This window comes from Cornus florida, unplaced genomic scaffold (genome assembly GCF_030987335.1).
Source record: "Cornus florida cultivar Cherokee Brave unplaced genomic scaffold, ASM3098733v1 CherokeeBrave_3.0.0_Hap2_Chr01, whole genome shotgun sequence".
Classification (NCBI taxonomy): domain Eukaryota; kingdom Viridiplantae; phylum Streptophyta; class Magnoliopsida; order Cornales; family Cornaceae; genus Cornus; species Cornus florida.
In genome coordinates this window covers 108,154,649-108,172,745 of record NW_026775571.1, presented here as the reverse complement: position 1 = coordinate 108,172,745, position 18,097 = coordinate 108,154,649, and the positions used below count along the sequence as shown (strand labels likewise).

At 35.8% G+C, this 18,097-nt stretch overlaps 4 protein-coding genes across 5 annotated transcripts; 2 read left to right on the top strand and 2 right to left on the bottom strand.

Annotated features, from left to right (window-relative positions):
- The first annotated feature begins 77 nt into the window (after positions 1-77).
- LOC132312990 (leucine-rich repeat receptor-like serine/threonine-protein kinase BAM3) lies at positions 78-2,891 on the top strand. The gene is made up of 2 exons (XM_059811590.1): positions 78-2,137; positions 2,239-2,891. The coding sequence occupies exons 1-2, from the start codon at positions 898-900 to the stop codon at positions 2,592-2,594; spliced, it is 1,596 nt and encodes a 531-aa protein (XP_059667573.1). The 5' UTR covers positions 78-897; the 3' UTR covers positions 2,595-2,891.
- LOC132313014 (alpha N-terminal protein methyltransferase 1) lies at positions 2,892-14,274 on the bottom strand. 2 transcript variants are annotated; one of them, XM_059811620.1, is made up of 8 exons: positions 14,005-14,272; positions 13,738-13,879; positions 11,559-11,617; positions 8,257-8,376; positions 5,853-5,954; positions 5,386-5,440; positions 4,913-5,010; positions 2,892-3,353 (listed from the first exon to the last, which is right to left on the bottom strand). In XM_059811620.1, the coding sequence occupies exons 1-8, from the start codon at positions 14,248-14,250 to the stop codon at positions 3,228-3,230; spliced, it is 948 nt and encodes a 315-aa protein (XP_059667603.1). In that variant the 5' UTR covers positions 14,251-14,272; the 3' UTR covers positions 2,892-3,227. The 2 variants fall into 2 exon arrangements, with proteins under 2 accessions (XP_059667603.1, XP_059667613.1); XM_059811630.1 differs by lacking the exon at positions 2,892-3,353 and adding an exon at positions 4,325-4,811 and having other exon boundaries at positions 14,005-14,274.
- A 1,958-nt stretch (positions 14,275-16,232) lies between these two features.
- On the top strand, positions 16,233-16,680 carry LOC132280091 (non-specific lipid-transfer protein D, cotyledon-specific isoform-like). The gene is made up of 2 exons (XM_059782215.1): positions 16,233-16,576; positions 16,671-16,680. The coding sequence occupies exons 1-2, from the start codon at positions 16,233-16,235 to the stop codon at positions 16,678-16,680; spliced, it is 354 nt and encodes a 117-aa protein (XP_059638198.1).
- A 443-nt stretch (positions 16,681-17,123) lies between these two features.
- LOC132314521 (auxin-responsive protein SAUR76-like) lies at positions 17,124-17,676 on the bottom strand. The gene has a single exon (XM_059813401.1). It carries the CDS (start codon positions 17,653-17,655, stop codon positions 17,296-17,298), a length of 360 nt encoding a protein of 119 aa, XP_059669384.1. The 5' UTR covers positions 17,656-17,676; the 3' UTR covers positions 17,124-17,295.
- Positions 17,677-18,097: the final 421 nt, after the last annotated feature.

The following is an 18,097-nucleotide window of genomic DNA, read 5'->3' as shown; positions in this document are numbered from 1 at the left end:
GGATGATAAACTCGCATATGATTGAAAAACTGAATTTAAAAATAATTATGCTTTTGAGGAAAATTAAAAATAATTGTAGCTGGAATGATTCTGATGAATTCAATATTTTCATTTTCAACTAGTATAATAGATTTTCATGCTCATTCACTAAATTTTTCCTCCCTTTTATTTTATAAAATTTTAATCTGGCTATTGACGGTGTTGGGGGAGTTTATATTCATATTAGAATTCCTAAATTGGGAAACTTTGGCCAAATTTGGATAAATTTAGAACACACATGTAAAAAATTAGTTAATTGAAAATGTGGTTTGAATATTTTGAATTAATTCGGTTAAGTTTTTGCTACGAAACCAAAAAAAAAAAAAAATGGGGTTGTTCTATGAAGAAGTTAAAAATGCCAACGTATCTCAAAAAAAAAAAAAAAAATCACATTAGTTTACCAAATTACATGAGTTAATGGATAATGGAAATTTTCAAATAGTGATTTATTTTTTAAAAGGTGACTGATCCGTCAAATTTTTATATAACTCTCACCCTATTAACATCAAGGATCCAAGATTTCAGCCGATGGCAATAATATAATACTTTATTGTGTATGTTGGGGGGCTTGGGGCTTGGATTGAATTTGTTATTCACCCCTCTACGTACCCTCTCTCTTTGTCTATATATATATATATATATATATATATGCTCTCTCTAGAGAGAGGCGAGAGCGTGTATATGGAGATTTCACTAGAAAACAGGATCACATGTACGAAAGTCCTTAACCGCCAAAATGAACGAATTCAGAATGTGCAAACATGGGTTACCCAACTTCACAAACTGCTATCACGCCAACCGTTTGATACTTAGAATTTAAACACTCTCTCTCACACAGACACACACACACTCTTCTCTATGGCGTCCATTTCTGCAACTTTTCTTCTCTTCTTTTTCACACTTTCAATGCCATTTTCTTTAATCCTCTCCGCCACACTTGTAGAAGACCTCAACAGCTTGAAGCCACCTCCAGACTTCAACACCACACTCACAAACAACTGCCACAACAAACCATCTCTAAAATACTGCACTACCACACCCTTTGACCTCCCAGAAATCTTTAAATCCACCATTGTTGCAAGCCATCTCTGTAACGAATCGAAGAACCCGAACTGCATCGAATCATTTCTAAAAATAGACCTTCGAAGCCGTCCAAAGATCGCACCTCTTTACCTATCATTCACCTTCTTTTGGAAGTACTGTCCCATAGACATTTTATCTATCGATCTGTCCAACAATTCTCTAAAGGGTAACTTCCCATCTGACATTTTTCATTGTTCTCAAATCCAAGCTCTTGATTTGAGCCACAACGACCTTTCTGGGGACGTCCCTGTGCAGAATTTTTCTCTCCTCACCAACCTCACCTCTCTTAACCTTTCATATAATCACTTCTCCGAGAGTAAAATCTCCGATACCCAATTCTTCAAACGGTTCAATTCTTCGAGTTTTCTTCATTCCGGTCTCCTCCCGGATCATGGGAAGTTCAGGATTAAGGCCATATTCTTCTTGTTTGGTTTCCCAATTTTTGTCATTGTGATGGTGGTTTTCTTGGGTTGGCTCTGCTTGTGGCGGCCAGATTTTCTACCAAGAATGCTTCGAAGAAAGCACAAGTTCACGCCTGCGATGCTAAAGGCGGCAACACACAATTTTTCGAAGAAGAATTTGGTGGGAAAGAGTGAAGCCACTAGTATTTATAAGGGGGAAGTGAGGGATGGAACTGAAGTGAGAATTGAGACTTATTGGGACAGCATATCAAGAGAGAACCGCAGGAAATTTGTCGAAGAATGTAGGATTCTTGTTCAATTAAGTCATAGGAACTTGGTTCGGGTACTGGGTTGGTGCGATCATCGAAGGTTAAGAGCCATTGTTACAGAATGGATCGATGCAGAGAATCTTGAAATGTGGTTACAGAGGTCTGCACCACCATGGAAACAGAGAGTGAAAGTGCTGATGGGAATTGTGGAAGCTATGTGTTATCTGCATGAGGAATGGCCTGAACTTGGTTTTGACCTCAAGACAAACAGCATACTATTGTCCGAAGATCGACAACCATTGATTTCAAGATTCAGACTAGAAGATCAAGACAGCAGCATAAAAAGTAAGCCAACATTTATTCATCTTGTTATATGTCCCTGCTGTATTTGTTCATTTTTGTCTAAACACACACAAACATCACACATGATATGGTTGTCATTTCAGAGATTTACAAGTTTGGTGTGTTTAGCATGGAGATGGTAGTGAATAGGAGGCCACGAGATGAGTTCGAGAGGGGTGAAGCTGGTTTTGTTGAATGGGTGAGAATGCAACATGCAGGGAGCGTGCTGAATCTGATCGATGAGAGGATGAAAAAGACAGGGCATACAATTGATCAAGCTACAGAGGTGATAGGGTTAGGGTTAATGTGCACAGACATATCAAGTGGTCGACAGCCGAGCTTGGGTCATATCTCAAAGATGATAACTAGAATTTACAATGCCGGTTTGGTTTCAGCAACTAAAAGTCACAAGAAATCGAATGGTGATAAAGGAGAACATAGACGCATTCGATCCAGATGAAGGCAGTGAACCTGTCAATGCATGGAAGCTTATGTATACTCGAATGTAATAAAAATGGTAAGCAATGAATTATTAAAAAGGGAGAACATGCAAGTGTTATGTCATGTCTGAACAGAAATCAGGGCGTGTTGATGCATACTGCCTACTTTTTTTCACTTGATAACTAAATAAAACTATAAAACGAAATAGATTCACCCCAATATCGGCGATTCCTGAAAGAGCCCCACGCCGCTTGAAATGTCAGCTTTTCATGCCTTGGAAAAGTTCCTGAATGTACAAACACATACACACATGATATGCATATCAAACATTTTCTTTTATTAACCGTACAGTTTGTGCGAATTCAATTGCATGTAAACATAACCGAACAATGTCTATTTTAACAACTTATTGTTGCATCGTCATTTACAATTTAATGAGAAACACTATGTAGAATCAGACTAAGCTACAAAATTTCAGTGTACAACCCGAAAAATGTAAAGTACAACATGACGGAAAAATAAATAAATAAATAAGCCGTAAAAATTGAGGCAGAATGCAGTTTTAGCTGTCATGTCCGTGAAGCAACATAACTTTATCTGATTGAAAACATCCAGCTGTGTGTTTAACCATCTGAAGTCCAAGTAGAAGTTTCTACTTGATGATACCAGGTTTATTCGTTCGTACCTTGGATCTGGATCCATTAACTCTCTTGGGCTTATCAATTGTTAATGCATACATCTTCACAGCAAACAATCCCTCAGGGAATTCCTTCTGATCCTGGTTTAAAACAACTGTTAGTAGAAAATCTGATAAAGATATAAATACCATAATAATACAAATAAAGGTGTCTAGGGCTTTCGTTCGATGGTTATGTTTGAGAAGGTAGGTTAGATTAGTTTGAATAATCATGCAGCAGATATACTATATATATATATATATATATATATATATTCACTTCTATTTCCAATTTCCCAAAAGATGAGTAATAATAAAAAAAATTGGGTAGTGGATATTCTTCTAACAAGAGAATTAAAGAAGGATGAGAATGAAAAAGGAAACTGGGTGGATAATGCTGAGCGCAAGCTTGGAATTAAGGCGGTCGGGTCCTTGTGTATATATGCTGGATGGATGGGGTTCAGATCAACGTAACTGAGGCATACAAGATGTATGATTCACTGTTTTGATGCAATTTCTGGGCTTGAGAGAATTTTAGCAGAGTGAACTCATTATGGTTGGGGAGGTTAAGCAGCTGTACAATCCACCAGCTAATTTGGGGTGCAGAGAATGTTCTCTTCCTACCTATATAGGTCTCCCCTTGGGATCTTCCTTTGAAGTGTAACCAGTATGGAGGCTCGTCACATCTTCCTCCAATTCCTTAATAAAGATATACAGTCCATCAGAATATAAGTTAAAGAGGGGTATTTATGCTGCTTGTGTCCTTTATATGGAAATCAGAGATCAGGGGGCTATTTCCTTGACTCGTACTGATGAGGAATGTGGTTGAATGGTTTCAGGTCGTAGGTGAAGTGCTAAACTCCGTCTTGCTCTAAAATAGATATGGTCACATTAGGTAAACTGACAGCCAGTGTAAAACCTTTATCATACTCCTGACCATCTTTATAAAGCTGAAAGAGAACTTTATATATCAGCAATTACATCAGCATGAATCCTGGATGACTAAAACTTATTCATATTGGAACATAACTGAAATGCAAATGTTAATATGAATATATTGCAAGACAGAAAGGAAAAAAAAAAATGAAGAAGAAGAAGAAGGAAATTGACACACTTCATTAGAGAGTGAAAATAGCACCAATTAGAGATGCAATGAAAGAAAAATTACTAAGATTGTTTAGTGTGTGTCAAAAAGGCCATTAATTGCATCAGTGAGAAGAGACACATAACCCACATCGAGTATAATGTTAGGGGAGAAGCAAACCAAATTAATGTGAATTAAGATAGTAAAGAGAGTCGTGATAGCATGTAATCTAGTACTCGAGTAATAACTCTTGACAGAACAGAGTGACAAACACATGATTTATATGGCTAAAGGATGATAATTTACTGAGTTGAATCAAGTTGGGTTAAAAGTAAGGACACTTGGCAACATTTGGTACAGCTTGTTGGAAAATGGGTGCTCCCAAAAGTAATGTGACCACTGGAAGTCATTTTTCCTGGGAATAATCTCCAGAAGCAGCTTTACTCATCCTCGTGTCTCTTTACTTCTACTATGTACTTATCATATAACAAAAAGACAGAGAGAGATCCACTCAAGATATCAGATCTGATGGCCCAATTGGGCTGCAAACACAAGTAAATGTCCGTTAAAAGTATACCTTTGACTTGTAGACATGCAATCCACATCGATTGAAGAGCTCCTTGAAGTATAAATCTGACCTGGTAATGCTTCGATCTTCTTTGTCCAAGATAAATCCTACATACATGCAATTTACAGCACATTAAGTATTCATTTTGTTGAACCTTAACTATTCAACCAAGGATGTCCCAAAAAATAAATAATAGTAATAATAAACTCTATCTTGCTAGAGTTATGACAAAGCAACATATGTCCATTGAACCTCTACCACTTATTATTTTCACAATTCCAAGTTCTGCACTTCAGCTTTCGTGCCTTCATCTTTGAATTCATTGGTTGTATAAGTAGCTCAACAGAATAATATATTTCAACCATTGAGACAATACAAATGAGTAAGTCAAATACAAGTACTGCAGTGAAAAAGGAATTATGTGAAATTGCACAAAACAACTTATGCATAAACAAAAAGGTAAGGAGTGGATAAATAAGTACCACTTCTTGCAATGTTCTCCTTCAGGATGAAAAATCCACCAGGTTTGAGGCCACCCTGAAATTGAAACATAAGTTAGCACAAATAAGATAGAGGCCCATGAAGAAACGGTTTTCAACATGCTGGTACAGCTTAGGAGGGTATTTCATTCCAATCTTATTAGTTGAGAAGTGGCAGAGAAATGACGACAGAAAAACATCTTTACAATTTTCAGGATCAAATGTGTCATCTGTGTGGAAAAGAAAGGCAAAAGAAATTATTGGGCATTGACCACTGCAAGTATATACAAGTTATATTTTCAAAAACCTGGAAAACATTGTTCAGATCATTTTTTATTTTCCCACCGACACTAGCAAAAGTTAGAACTAAATATTTCAAATGTTTGGCTTCCAATAGAAATGATACAATCTCTGAAATAATCTATAACAGTATTCGCTTAATCAACAATATGATAGGAAGCAAAATTTACCTTCGCTCTATTAAAGAATGAGACAAAGTCATCATCTGCGAGATGCCCAATACACCACTGGACCCATATGACATCATATCGTCCTGCATTTGGAGTGAATTCCTACAAGAGTAGCAAGAGAATTCATTTATTTTCTAAACAAAGAGCCTTCGAGTAAGGCTGGAGGTGGCCAAAAGGAATGCTGAAGTCAGGCTATCTTCTCAGCTCATACAGCAAATTAATACTAGAGTCAGACATTTAGACTACAGTGAATGTGCACCATTACATGCGGAATAACTTTTTTCTTTTAAAAATTATTATGGAGAGTTAAGTTATATAATCATATCTTTTTGCTTATAAAAATAATAAAAATAAAAATGAACCCCAAACATATCCTAAATCATTTTGATTATATGCAGCAGTAAACCACTGGTAGTTGAACGCCGCTGCAAAATTAATATACGAAGGACACGAACACAGGCACAAGTGCCCATTTGTGTTTGATCTATGACATGGACCATGGTGTTGGAGTCCATGATGGTGTTTAACATGCATTGACAAAACAACCAACAGAAGAACAGAAAAGAAAAGTAAAATCTAATGATGTCCACTTTACATTCTTCAATAAGAATTACTTGTTTCAAGCAAAAAAACACCTGGAAAACCCACCTTAGCTGGTGGTCTGTTTGCATTGTCTGACTAGGGGTGGCAATTTATACCCAAACCCATTAAACCGCCCAAACCCGCCCATTAAAATAAAATCATTTGGGTATCCAATTTAAGTGATTGGGTCATTAATGGGTAAAAAGTGGATACCCATTACAATTGACCGGTCAATGCCGGGTTAAGAGTATATATATATATATATATATATATTATTAATGTGCAGTACCATGTATTTATAATGAAAGAATTCTAAAACCATAGGGACAACCTAAATCCTATTGCCATAAGTAGCATAAAGAAACTAGCCCACCCCGATAAGAAGCCTAGTTACTAAAAACAACTAAATACACAAATCAATGGAATTCAATACTATGTGCTGATGGGGCTGGACTAGTTCGATTTTCCAGAATTTTGTTTTGATTTCTTTTAAAAAATTTAAATTTAAATCTGGAACAATAATGAAGAAAATTGAAGACACTCCATTTTGAAAGTTGAATGATCAATTTTAATCTGGTCATCTCTTCACAGACAAAAGATCCAGTTTGTAAGGAAAAAAAAAAAAAAAAGGAGGGGGGGGGGGGGGGGGGGGGTGGAGCGGGTTGACCCGCTGATGACCCGTCCATTTGAGCCCCCTACCCATTCAAAAACATCAACCTAGATCCAAACAAAGCAAATTAGCTTGAAGTAAACTAAAAGTAAAGATGAGTTTAACTACAAGATTCAAACTGTAAGCATGTCCTACAGATAGAGACTTAATTAAAATTATTCAGGGATACATTGGCAATTAATGGGGACCAGATTGGGTAATGCCAAAGGTCAGGTCTATATTCAGTCACCCCACCCAGCAGCCTCAATTAATGGGGACTACACTGGTTACTAACCCATTCACAACCAGCCCATTCAAAACCCGCCCAAACTCACCCAATTTCCACCCCTATGTCTGACCTTACTGTTGATTATTAAAGTGGAAAGAGATACAAAAAGGAGAGGAACAAAAATGGTTATAAAAGTCTGAAATAAAAATAAAAGCCAACATCATTTACAATGAATGAATGGATGTATCTATTTTAAGAGCCTCATGTGAGGGAAGGCTGCACTCAACTTCAAAAATATGGAAACTGAACATGGGAAAAGAAATATAAGCCAACATGCCACCACATTACTTTCCCTTAACCAAAGATATGATTGAAACTGATATTCAAGCCAAGCTGACTGGCTTCCATAGGCAGGAAACATTTCTTTAAGGAGTCTGAATCAAGGATAATCCTATGAGAATCGCAGCCAGCACACAGACAACAGAAAACAGTTTATTGGATATAGCATTAGAAGAATCCAGTTTATTAATTATATATTATATTTTCCTCTATTCCTTTATTTCTACTATTTTTCTTCTCTTTTCTTTTTGCAAATAATAATATTTGAACCCTTAACCTCATTCCCTTTTAGATGACACGTAAGGATATTTACCACTGTGCTACAACAACTTTGGTAATCACAACATACTTGTTGGCTACTTTTCTTCATCCATTAAGGATTTGAATTCTTCTAAATAAAATTCTAAAAAACAATAACAAAGGATGCTATCCATCATCATACAAATAATTCTACTTACACTATTATTCTTAATGATGAATATTCATGAAATCTATTTCTTTTTAAAAAAAAAAAAAAAACCCAAACATGATTATTCACTAAGAAAGTTAAGGATTGCATCTATGAATTTGTCATGGGTATATATGTAATAATACAAGTATGATACCTGAAGTGGGACACAATAAAAGTTGGCAGCCTTGTGCATGTCTGAGACCATTAGGTTTTCAGGAGCCAAATTTTCTCGTGCAGCTTCCAAGAAATGTGATACAGGTTCAAGAACATCAACCTAGATCCAAACAAAGTAAATTAGCTTGAAGTAAACTAAAAGCAAAGATGAGTTTAACTACAAGATTCAAACTGTAAGCATGTCCTACAGATAGAGACTTAATTAAAATTATTCAGGGATACATTGGCAATTAATGGGGACCAGAATGGGTAATGCCAAAGGTCAGGTCTATATTCAGTCACCCCACCCAGCAGCCTCAATTAATGGGGACTACACTGGATAATGACCCTTTATTTATGATATATTGACACAACATGTAACAGAGAGGTGATTGTGATCCTTTATGTCTCAGATACATACAATATCTTTTGACAGCCACCTTCAAAAAACTAAAACGTGATACAATTACTGCCAAGGCATTGACATCGGTGTTTCAAAAGTAGAAGTGTCTTTGTTGCTTCAGTAATGCAGGGAAAATATATGAAGTCTACATAAAGAAACACAGAGTATATGTTCTCAGCAAAAAACTGACAAAGGAAACTAGGATTAAAAATAATAATAACAACAACAACAATAAAATGTCAAATAAACACTAGTATTAGACACTGACAAGAGATCAAAAGAACGATATATGTACCAGATGTATGGAAAGTCTGAAGTACTCAGTTGGGCAGATCACATTACCACACAAAATGGATATGGCAAGGAATATTTGTTCATTCAATAAAGCTAGTCCAATCTAGGAGTACAACCCTTGTCTTTTCTTGCAATTATTGAGTTTGGAACCCTAAATAGACAGCCCGTAATAAGCTGGATGAAAAGGGAGGATGACATCGAGTGATCATGCCCCCTATGCCCTAGGTGACGCACATGCTTCAATGGCCAAGACAATGGGTTGTGGCTGGCGTTCACTAGGCTTTGGTCGCTGACTCCTCGCTAAAATGTTAAAAATACCAAGTTACATGAATTCATGTTCTTGTGCCGGGTGCAGATATGTGTCTAAATATCGGACCGACCTTCATCCCAAATATAGGATATATAGACTTGGTTTGAAACGTATCCAAATGTTGGGAATGGGTACATGAAGTCATGAACACATCCTAAACATTAGATACATAATATATTATTCTCATAGTGTAACATATTATTCTATTTTTCATTAAAAATACCCAATTATAATTTAAATCAAATGTGGGATGAGTTTAAAAAGGGAGATTCCATCTATCTTAGAAGTAAGAAACCCATTTCTCATATCAAACTTAAACTTTTCTTCTTCCATCATCACCTTGCTGTGAACAATGGGATTTCATGGGAATTGGATTTCAAAAAGGATTCGGTTGTTTGGAATAGATGGAATTTTAAACGATAGTGTTGAGAAATCCAAGAAAAATCGACAGAAATTGAGGGGATTTGGAGTGTAAACAGATTAAAAATTTGAACTTACCAAAAATAACCCTCCTCTTTTCACTTCTCTCATCTCCAGTTTAAAGTTGTCTTCACTTTATAAAATACCATTCTATCATCATATTTACTGGAAACAAATATATATATATATAGAGAGAGAGAGAGAGAGATTATCCTATCATCGTTGAAACTCTCTCATCTAAATATCTAATACTGCACTATTCTTTCCTCAGCTCCTGAACTATTCTTATTATTATTGTTGAAACTCTCTTGTCAATTACTGCAATATTATCATCATAGTTGAAACTCTCTTGTTCCCATTTTAGTTGAACTCTCTCATCGACTACAGTACTATTGATATATATATATATATATATTTCATATGTTTGATATAAACTGATAAATATTCGTTGTTGTATGCATATATATTTATAGGGTAAAATGGTACAAAATTATATTTTATTTCCAATTATTTTTTAAAATTCTAGTTTAATCCAAACACAAATATGAAATCCCGTTTTGATTCCAATTCAATTTCTTTTCTAATTCTAAATCCAAATCCCAAAGAATTTGGTTCCAAACAGAGCAGCCGAGAATCTGAGTGTCCAATTTGGACTACATGTGTCAGGAACAGATCCCCTACCCATATTGTGTTGTGTCGACATGGGTGCATCAATGGGAATAGGAGAGTTCATGTACCTTCCTAACTGACAGCAATTTGCATTCCCAAATGTTAAGCTCTAATGCACTATAATTAAACATCTTTGCCAAATTTAATAAAAGCCCAAATTTGGTGCTTTGATGATTGTTTCTAAATCTATATAAAGATTCTCTTTATCATAAAAAAAATAAAAAATAAAAAACCCTTATAAATAAAGATTCTATGATGGGACACGGGATGAAGTTGAAAGTTTGTGAGGATCTCCCAATAAAAATTAAAAATAAAAGTTAAAAATTAAACCAATCTATTGAGAGTGCAGACAACCCCATGGATGTGATTCTTCCAACTCCTTGGAAGCTTATACATCTAAAAAATTTAACTGCAATTAATCCACTTTGATATCACAGCCAAACACTACAACATTGATGCTAGTCCATAAATGTTCAAGAAAGAAGAACAAGAATAAAAATAAAAAGAAGAAAAAAGCTAGCTTTGAGAAGGCTTCAAAAGTTATGCTAAAAACTGTAATAAAGCAAAGAAGAAAAAACCAAAGAAATGAATTTAGCTTTGCTAACTAGCTAAATTGACCAAATACATCTTATATAGGAATGGATTCCCTTCATCAGTAATTGCACTATTATATTGTATCACAGATATGTTATACACTCTTAGTTTCATTGGTTAGGAAGGTACTCAACCCAGTACTCCATTTTCTTTTTAACTATAACATCATCAAAAGAAGGTACAATATGTTATGATTCCCACTTTATCTCTTCATTAAGAATGCTACTTTGAAGTTAATAAAGTTATTACATGATCCCTAATTCAATCAAAATTCACAATCCAAGGATTCAATAGAAAATCTGGCATCTAAGTAAAGATTCACCTTTCATTTAGGTAGTATTGACGATTTAGTTGTTCATTCTTCCATGAATTCATAATAAAAAAAATTGCAACACATAAAAGACAAATCCACGTGAGTAAAAAATATCATTGGGAATCCAAAAATTAAAATGCTCTTGCAGTATTTTTTAAGGATACGCTAAAAACACTTTTCCCCGGTAAAGACGAAAAACACTTTTCCCCGGTAAAGACGTTAAAAATGTGTATATGTATGAATATATATACATAAATATGTGTGTGTATATGTATGAATATATATACACACGCATCTTACCTCATTGAAGTATCTTATGAGAAGATTCTTGCTGACCCTCCCAATGCCAGAACCACAATCTACAGCAGTATTAGTAGCAGTAAGATTTACGGGCAAAAAGAATTCTACATAAATAAACTTCTCATAAGAATCAACTACCAGAGAATCCAGTTTAGGCAAATTTTATAATCCCTGCATATTATGGCGGGAAGTGGGTTTATGCTGACATTTTGGGATGAATTAAGGCATTGCTTCTTGGGATAGGAAAAATCCACAGAAACAAGAACGTGTTGATTAGGTTAGGATGTTCAAGAAAAATCACTACAAGTGGAGTTGAATTCAATTGAAAGAGAGACACAAAGGTGCATAGTATAGATGTGATCCTTAGGGAGGGGGGGAGGGGGCGGCGGGGGGCATACAAGACGATGGGAGTTTAGGTGACTTTTCAATGTGATCAATTTATGAAACTTCAACAGAGAAAATGCAAGTTGCTCCTAACCAAGGTTGTTTCAAAATCCAAAATGCCATCAAAAGTAGTGTCTACACTTGGTCAATAATACCTAAAAGATACTGATAACATGACAGCCAAGAGCTTGGCAATCCCAAATCAGTGGATTCTTAGACACAGAAAAATTTAAACAGCTTTTCCTCCACTTATCGGTCATTCAGACCACATGTTTGGTTACTTTTTATGTGTTGAAATTTGTGCATACTTATCTTAGTGAGATAGTGGACGGTGGGACTCCTAATTATTAGCCTGAGAGGTCAAGAACCAAATTTATAGAAGATTTCTCTTGTTATATCATCTAGTCTTTGTAGGTCTTTAGGCCAGTGTGGATGATGGGGATGGGATATAAGGAACTATGTAATTCCATTAAAGTGTTCAAACATCGCAAAAAAATTGTCCTAGAAACAATATTCATTCTAATTTTAGTGTAGTTGCAATTCATGGTAAAAAAATGTTACCTGCGTTAGACAATTGTTCAATCCGTAACCTAAACTTAACTCTAGTAACATTAAAAAATTAGCTATTTTTTGGGTTTTTTAAACATACGAAGATGGTTTTTAGGGCAGTTGAGGAGTCTGAGTCAAATCTTCATCATCATCATCATCCCTGCCTTAATCCCATATAAATGGAGTCGGCCACATGAATTCTCTTTTTTCAGTCGTATCTATTACACGCAATCTCTTCTCTAATATTTAACTTTTAAAATCAATTATAATAATTTCATTCCATGTTATTTCAGATGCCCTCATTGCCTCCTACCCTCTATGCAAATTACCCTTCCTCTTCTCAAGGATGCATCTATAGATCTTCTATGTGTATGTCCTTACCACCTAATTCTACTCTCTCTAATCTTGTCACTAATATGTGCTACACCTAGTTTCTCCCTCATATTTTGGTTTTAAACTCTATCTTTTCTAGTTACTCCATCCATCATAACATCCTCATTTCCGCTACATGAATTGTTGTTCTTGATTCTTTTTTAATGCCCAACACTCTGCGCCATATAGAATAGTTGGCCTAAAAACTGTTCTAAAAAAAAATCTTTTAGTTCATATGGTAATCGTTTGTCACACAAAACACCACCAGCTTGCCTCCATTTTGTCCAATCTACACCTAACTTATTAGTCCGAGTCGAATATGATTTGAAAATACTAAGATCTGATTATGAAGAAGAATCACATTTATTTCTTTGAATATGAACCTAATTTACAAAATCTGGTTAGGATTGAGCTAAAACAAATTAAGAAGTTTATTCGATTCTATTAAGATTAATATTTGAATTTCTTAAACTTACAATATAATTATTACTATACATTTCATTTGTACACCTATATATCATTCAAATGATCTCGTAATCTGATACATAAAAAATATTTACCATCAATAATCACATCATTAAATAATAAAAAAAATTACCCAGATGCATAAAACACACTTAGACAAATCTCTACAATAACATATATATTTTCACATGACCTATTTTATATACTACATGCCAACTAAAAAAAAAAAATCATGCAGCTTATGTACAATTTATCTCTCATCATATAGCAATATAATCTCAATCAATTCACATTCACCAGGCACCAAATTTAAAATGAAATATCTCAAAAAATTCTATCTTGACAGGCTGGTCGGGCGTGTATCAGTTAATGTATGTGTATACAACAGAGACAGAAAGAGAGGGGCTACCGAGAGCTACAAGATGCCGGTTTCTTCCCCCGTCGAAACGTTCGGCGAAAAGGGTATTGAGAAATACCTCACTGCCCTTAATATCAGGCTCATTAACATGCCCAAATCCACCCAATACTCCATCAACTGATGCCTCCACACCCTTTTCTTCCAAACAACACAATCAACACTAATAAATGAAACAAATACTCACAACAAACATAAAGAAGAAGAAGAAGAACACATAAAAAGAAGAATTCTTTGGAGTATAAGAAGAAGGGTGCATACTTCCCAATACCCAACGCCTTCGCGATACCATTCAGACTTCTTCTGGTGATCTCCAAGCTCTTCTCTCCACATCTCCTCGGCGTTCTTGAATTCCCGGCCTTGTGTGTCAGACCCGCCGGCCTCCATCTCACACCCACAAGCTCTCACTCGCTGCGCGAAGACGCTCGACTCTGGTAATGAGGCGAGTCTACCAAATGGAAGGCCAATATGGGGAAGAAAAGCAGGTAGGGTGTGAATTTGGGCCATGGGTACACACACTTTCCACTTCACTTTCGTCCTTATTACTCTTATTTGTAAGTTGACAGGCCTACTTAGCCCAATGGTAATGTTTGGTCCATGGGAACTTGTGCAAGCGAGTCTCTAAATATATTGAAATAAGATCATTTAAAACGCGGCTTGAACTGTGCCAGTCTTGAATTTAATTTTTGAACTTATTTTTGGTTCGGTGTACCTTCTACCTCAAACGTTTAGAAATTTCTGTCTCGTTTTCATCCAAAATCGTCGGTTTACATTGTTGACATGGAATTTTTATTTTTTCTTTTGTTGTCAATTGCAGAGTGGTATTCTTGTCTGTTCACATTATTGATATTTTATGAATATAATTGAATTTAATTCGAGCGCATTTACGTTATTTGAAACCTCAGGAGTGTTATTGTCCAAAATTGCGTTGACTAGCCACTGAATGAAATTGACTAAAATCTCAGAGGGTGTGAGTATAATTAATCCAAAATAATAACAATAATAATAATAAAAAAAGATAATATTTAACTACTCACCGGTGAGTAGCTATACAGTATACTCTACTCAACCCTTATGTGTTCCAATAACAAAATAACACATCATCTTTAATAATAAAATCAGCAAAACAATCAAAAAAGCCCTGTACAATTATTCAATGATTGATCCGAGAAAGCAGAGGAGGGCGTGAGCTATTTTGTTATTAAAGCTAAAGTGTTATTTTGCTATTATAACATATAAATAATGAGTAGGGTAAAGTTACTCACCGATAAATAACTAAGCATCATCCAAAAAAATATATCAATAGGAGCAATAAGATAGTTTCTTTCTACCCACATTCATTGACACGTTATAAATATATAGGCGTATTATATGAACATGATAGACAATAGGAATTCCAAGCTAGTAATCAGAACCTCACAATTGTTTTCAAAATGCTATAAATCTATTTCCTTGGTTCTATCATTCTATATCTGAATAATTACTAGGAAAGTGTATGGAACAATCTATGCTAGATGACCATTTACTATATCCCAATTTAATCTCTGCTACCTCACTTCTTTCACCTTTCTTGTTCAAGCAAACACTGTAGTTCCAACATGATCTAAAATTGGGATGCACTAAAATGGCCAATTGTTGAGGCACAGCAACCATTTTGAAATGAGTAACAGGCAACTACTAAATTTTTACTTTTTCCTCTGTTTGTGTGTGCGCGCGTCATAGTGCTCGGCCAATAACCATTTAAACTATTCAAGTAAAATTTACAATTTTTCTTTTTGTTTCTTAGGGGCTTCAGAAAACATTAGTCAATAAGATTTCTGAAGCAAATCACTGGATGATTAAACATATGAAAGAATGGTGATGACAAATCAACACAATCCATTTCAACTGCTCTGTTTCACTCCAAAGTAATTGTTATCAAAGTAACAAGCGCCTGCATTCACACATAAACTGGCACTATAGCACACAAGTCCTTGTTTATGAAATGAAAACAGCTCTGGAGTTCATGGAAAATCTCACTTGTGTTGTTTACAGGAGTTGAATTTAAATAGTTAGGGATAAAATTATCGATTTGATCTGATCAAGACCGTCTTAATTTGAAGGGCATATGAATTTCATTGCTTACATATTTTTGAAGATATTGATCCGTTGGTGGTCCAAGGAACTGTCCAAGATAAAACATTGATGGAAACCTTTGTCAATCCCAAGAACCTAAAATTTTCTATCTTCCCACACACCAAACACATCCCAGTATCCAGGCCTCAAATGCAAATACATTTCACTTTCTGTCATCAACCCCAATGAAATAACCTGCAAAACTTATCCATCAAATCTCATTGGGAAAATAGAATTCCCCACAATTCAAAGTCCTAATGTCCCAAACCTTCCCTATATAAACCAAACAACCCCTACACCACTTTCCATCAAAACCAACTGCCTCCAAAGAGCAAACCACAATAGTCCTCACTTACTTTGACACTTAATCAACCATGAAGAACCTCTTCTTCTCTGTGGCATTCCTCCTCTCCGTCCTCTTCTTCCTCGCTCACGTTAGCGATGCAACCATACCATGCAGCACCGTTGACATGGAGGCCGCTGCTTGTGTGAATTATGCCTCCGGCAAGGATGCCAAGCCATCTACTGCATGCTGCAATGGGCTGCAGCAGCTTGCTCAGAGCGTGAAATCGGTTGATGACAAGAAGACTATCTGCAGGTGCCTCAAGGCCGGTGTCAAAAACCTTAAAGGCGTGCAGGACAAGTTCTTGAGCCAAATTCCTACCGCTTGCAAGATCAAAGTTGGATTCCCTGTCTCACTCAGCGTCAACTGTGAAACGTGAGTAAATTACTTACCTTGTCCATCATAATTAGACCTAAAACAATTTATTAATTCACACAACTAATTACATTTTATAATTTTGATTTTGCAGGATCCACTGAAATGCTTGAATTGATTCAGTGATTAGGGAAGGAGTGATGCTAGGGATGTAGGAAGGCGTTGAATAAGACCATTAAGGCCATATTTTGTGGGGGGGTTTATGTCACCCTACTTGAGGCCTTTACCATGTTTACTGTTAGTTGGTTTTAAATTTTAATGGATGATCATTTCATGTTGCTTTCATTTTCACATTCCATATTTGCTTCTGACTGAAATTCAAGCACTTTGAATAACTTCACATAAATAGTAAAAATGAGTAAGCTCCAAAAAACATTGTTTCACCAAATTTAGCAAGATTCAAAACAGTTACTACTTATCATATCTCCTACACATGTCCTAAGATTTTGCGACAAATGTTCATTTTTCACCTTTTCTTGCAGTTCTGTTTTAAGGCCCCTTCATGATGACAAACATAGCAAGTAATCTAGTCGCGAAAACATCAAAATTAGTCCAAGTCCAAAGCATGGATTCCATGCTTCCAAACGAAAAGTAATCTTAGTCACAAAAAGATCAAAATTAAAGATCCTACAAGAAATCAAAATATACAGAACGAACGCTCATATCTTAGAAACAAAGCAAAATTATAATCATCACCACGAATGCAAGCAAAGCAAGTGTCACAGCACGTAGAGCTTGGCCAACTCTTCAAATGAATCAGTAGTGAGTTGGGGTTCTGCATTGTCAAGCATCCACAAAAGGTGATCGAAGAGAACCACCTCGCATTTCACCAATATTTCTCCACCAGGACACTCCCTGGACTTGTCATGATCAATGAGAGCATTCAGCAGAGGATGGTTCAACTGGTCTGAACTTATGGCGTATCGCTTCCTTGTAGTCCCCACAAAAACCGTCTCTTGTCCCCAGCTTTCTTCACTTGATTTTGATCTTGAGCTTGAGCTACTGTACGAAGATGACCTCCCTAGCTGCCTTGAAAGGCTCTTGCATTTGTTGAGCATCAAGTTTAGCTGCTTCTTCATGTTTAGACCACAGTGTGTGCTTAGCTAACACAAAATTAGATATGAAGAATACACATGAAGTGATTGATGGTATTTATAGTGAAGCTAGAGTGGTGTGGTTCTAACCAATCATCACTGAAGATGGTGTGGGACCAGCCTAACATGTGATATACATATGATTCATCATTAATGGCTTCAGATATATATATGGTGGGTGCAGAATACATGTACCTTGTTACATCCAGAGGAACTAGTCATGTGTAGCACAACATGTAATGTGGTTTGAATTTCTATGGATAGAGACATATCATCTTATGTATCTATCTATACACACACACATTACGCAGAAAGATAGGCATCAAAATAATGACATCATAGGCACCCAAATTGTTATAACAAGATTACAGAAACATTTTTTGGTTTTAGCCATTTTTGGAGCTCTCAGATTTTATCAAGACCATGT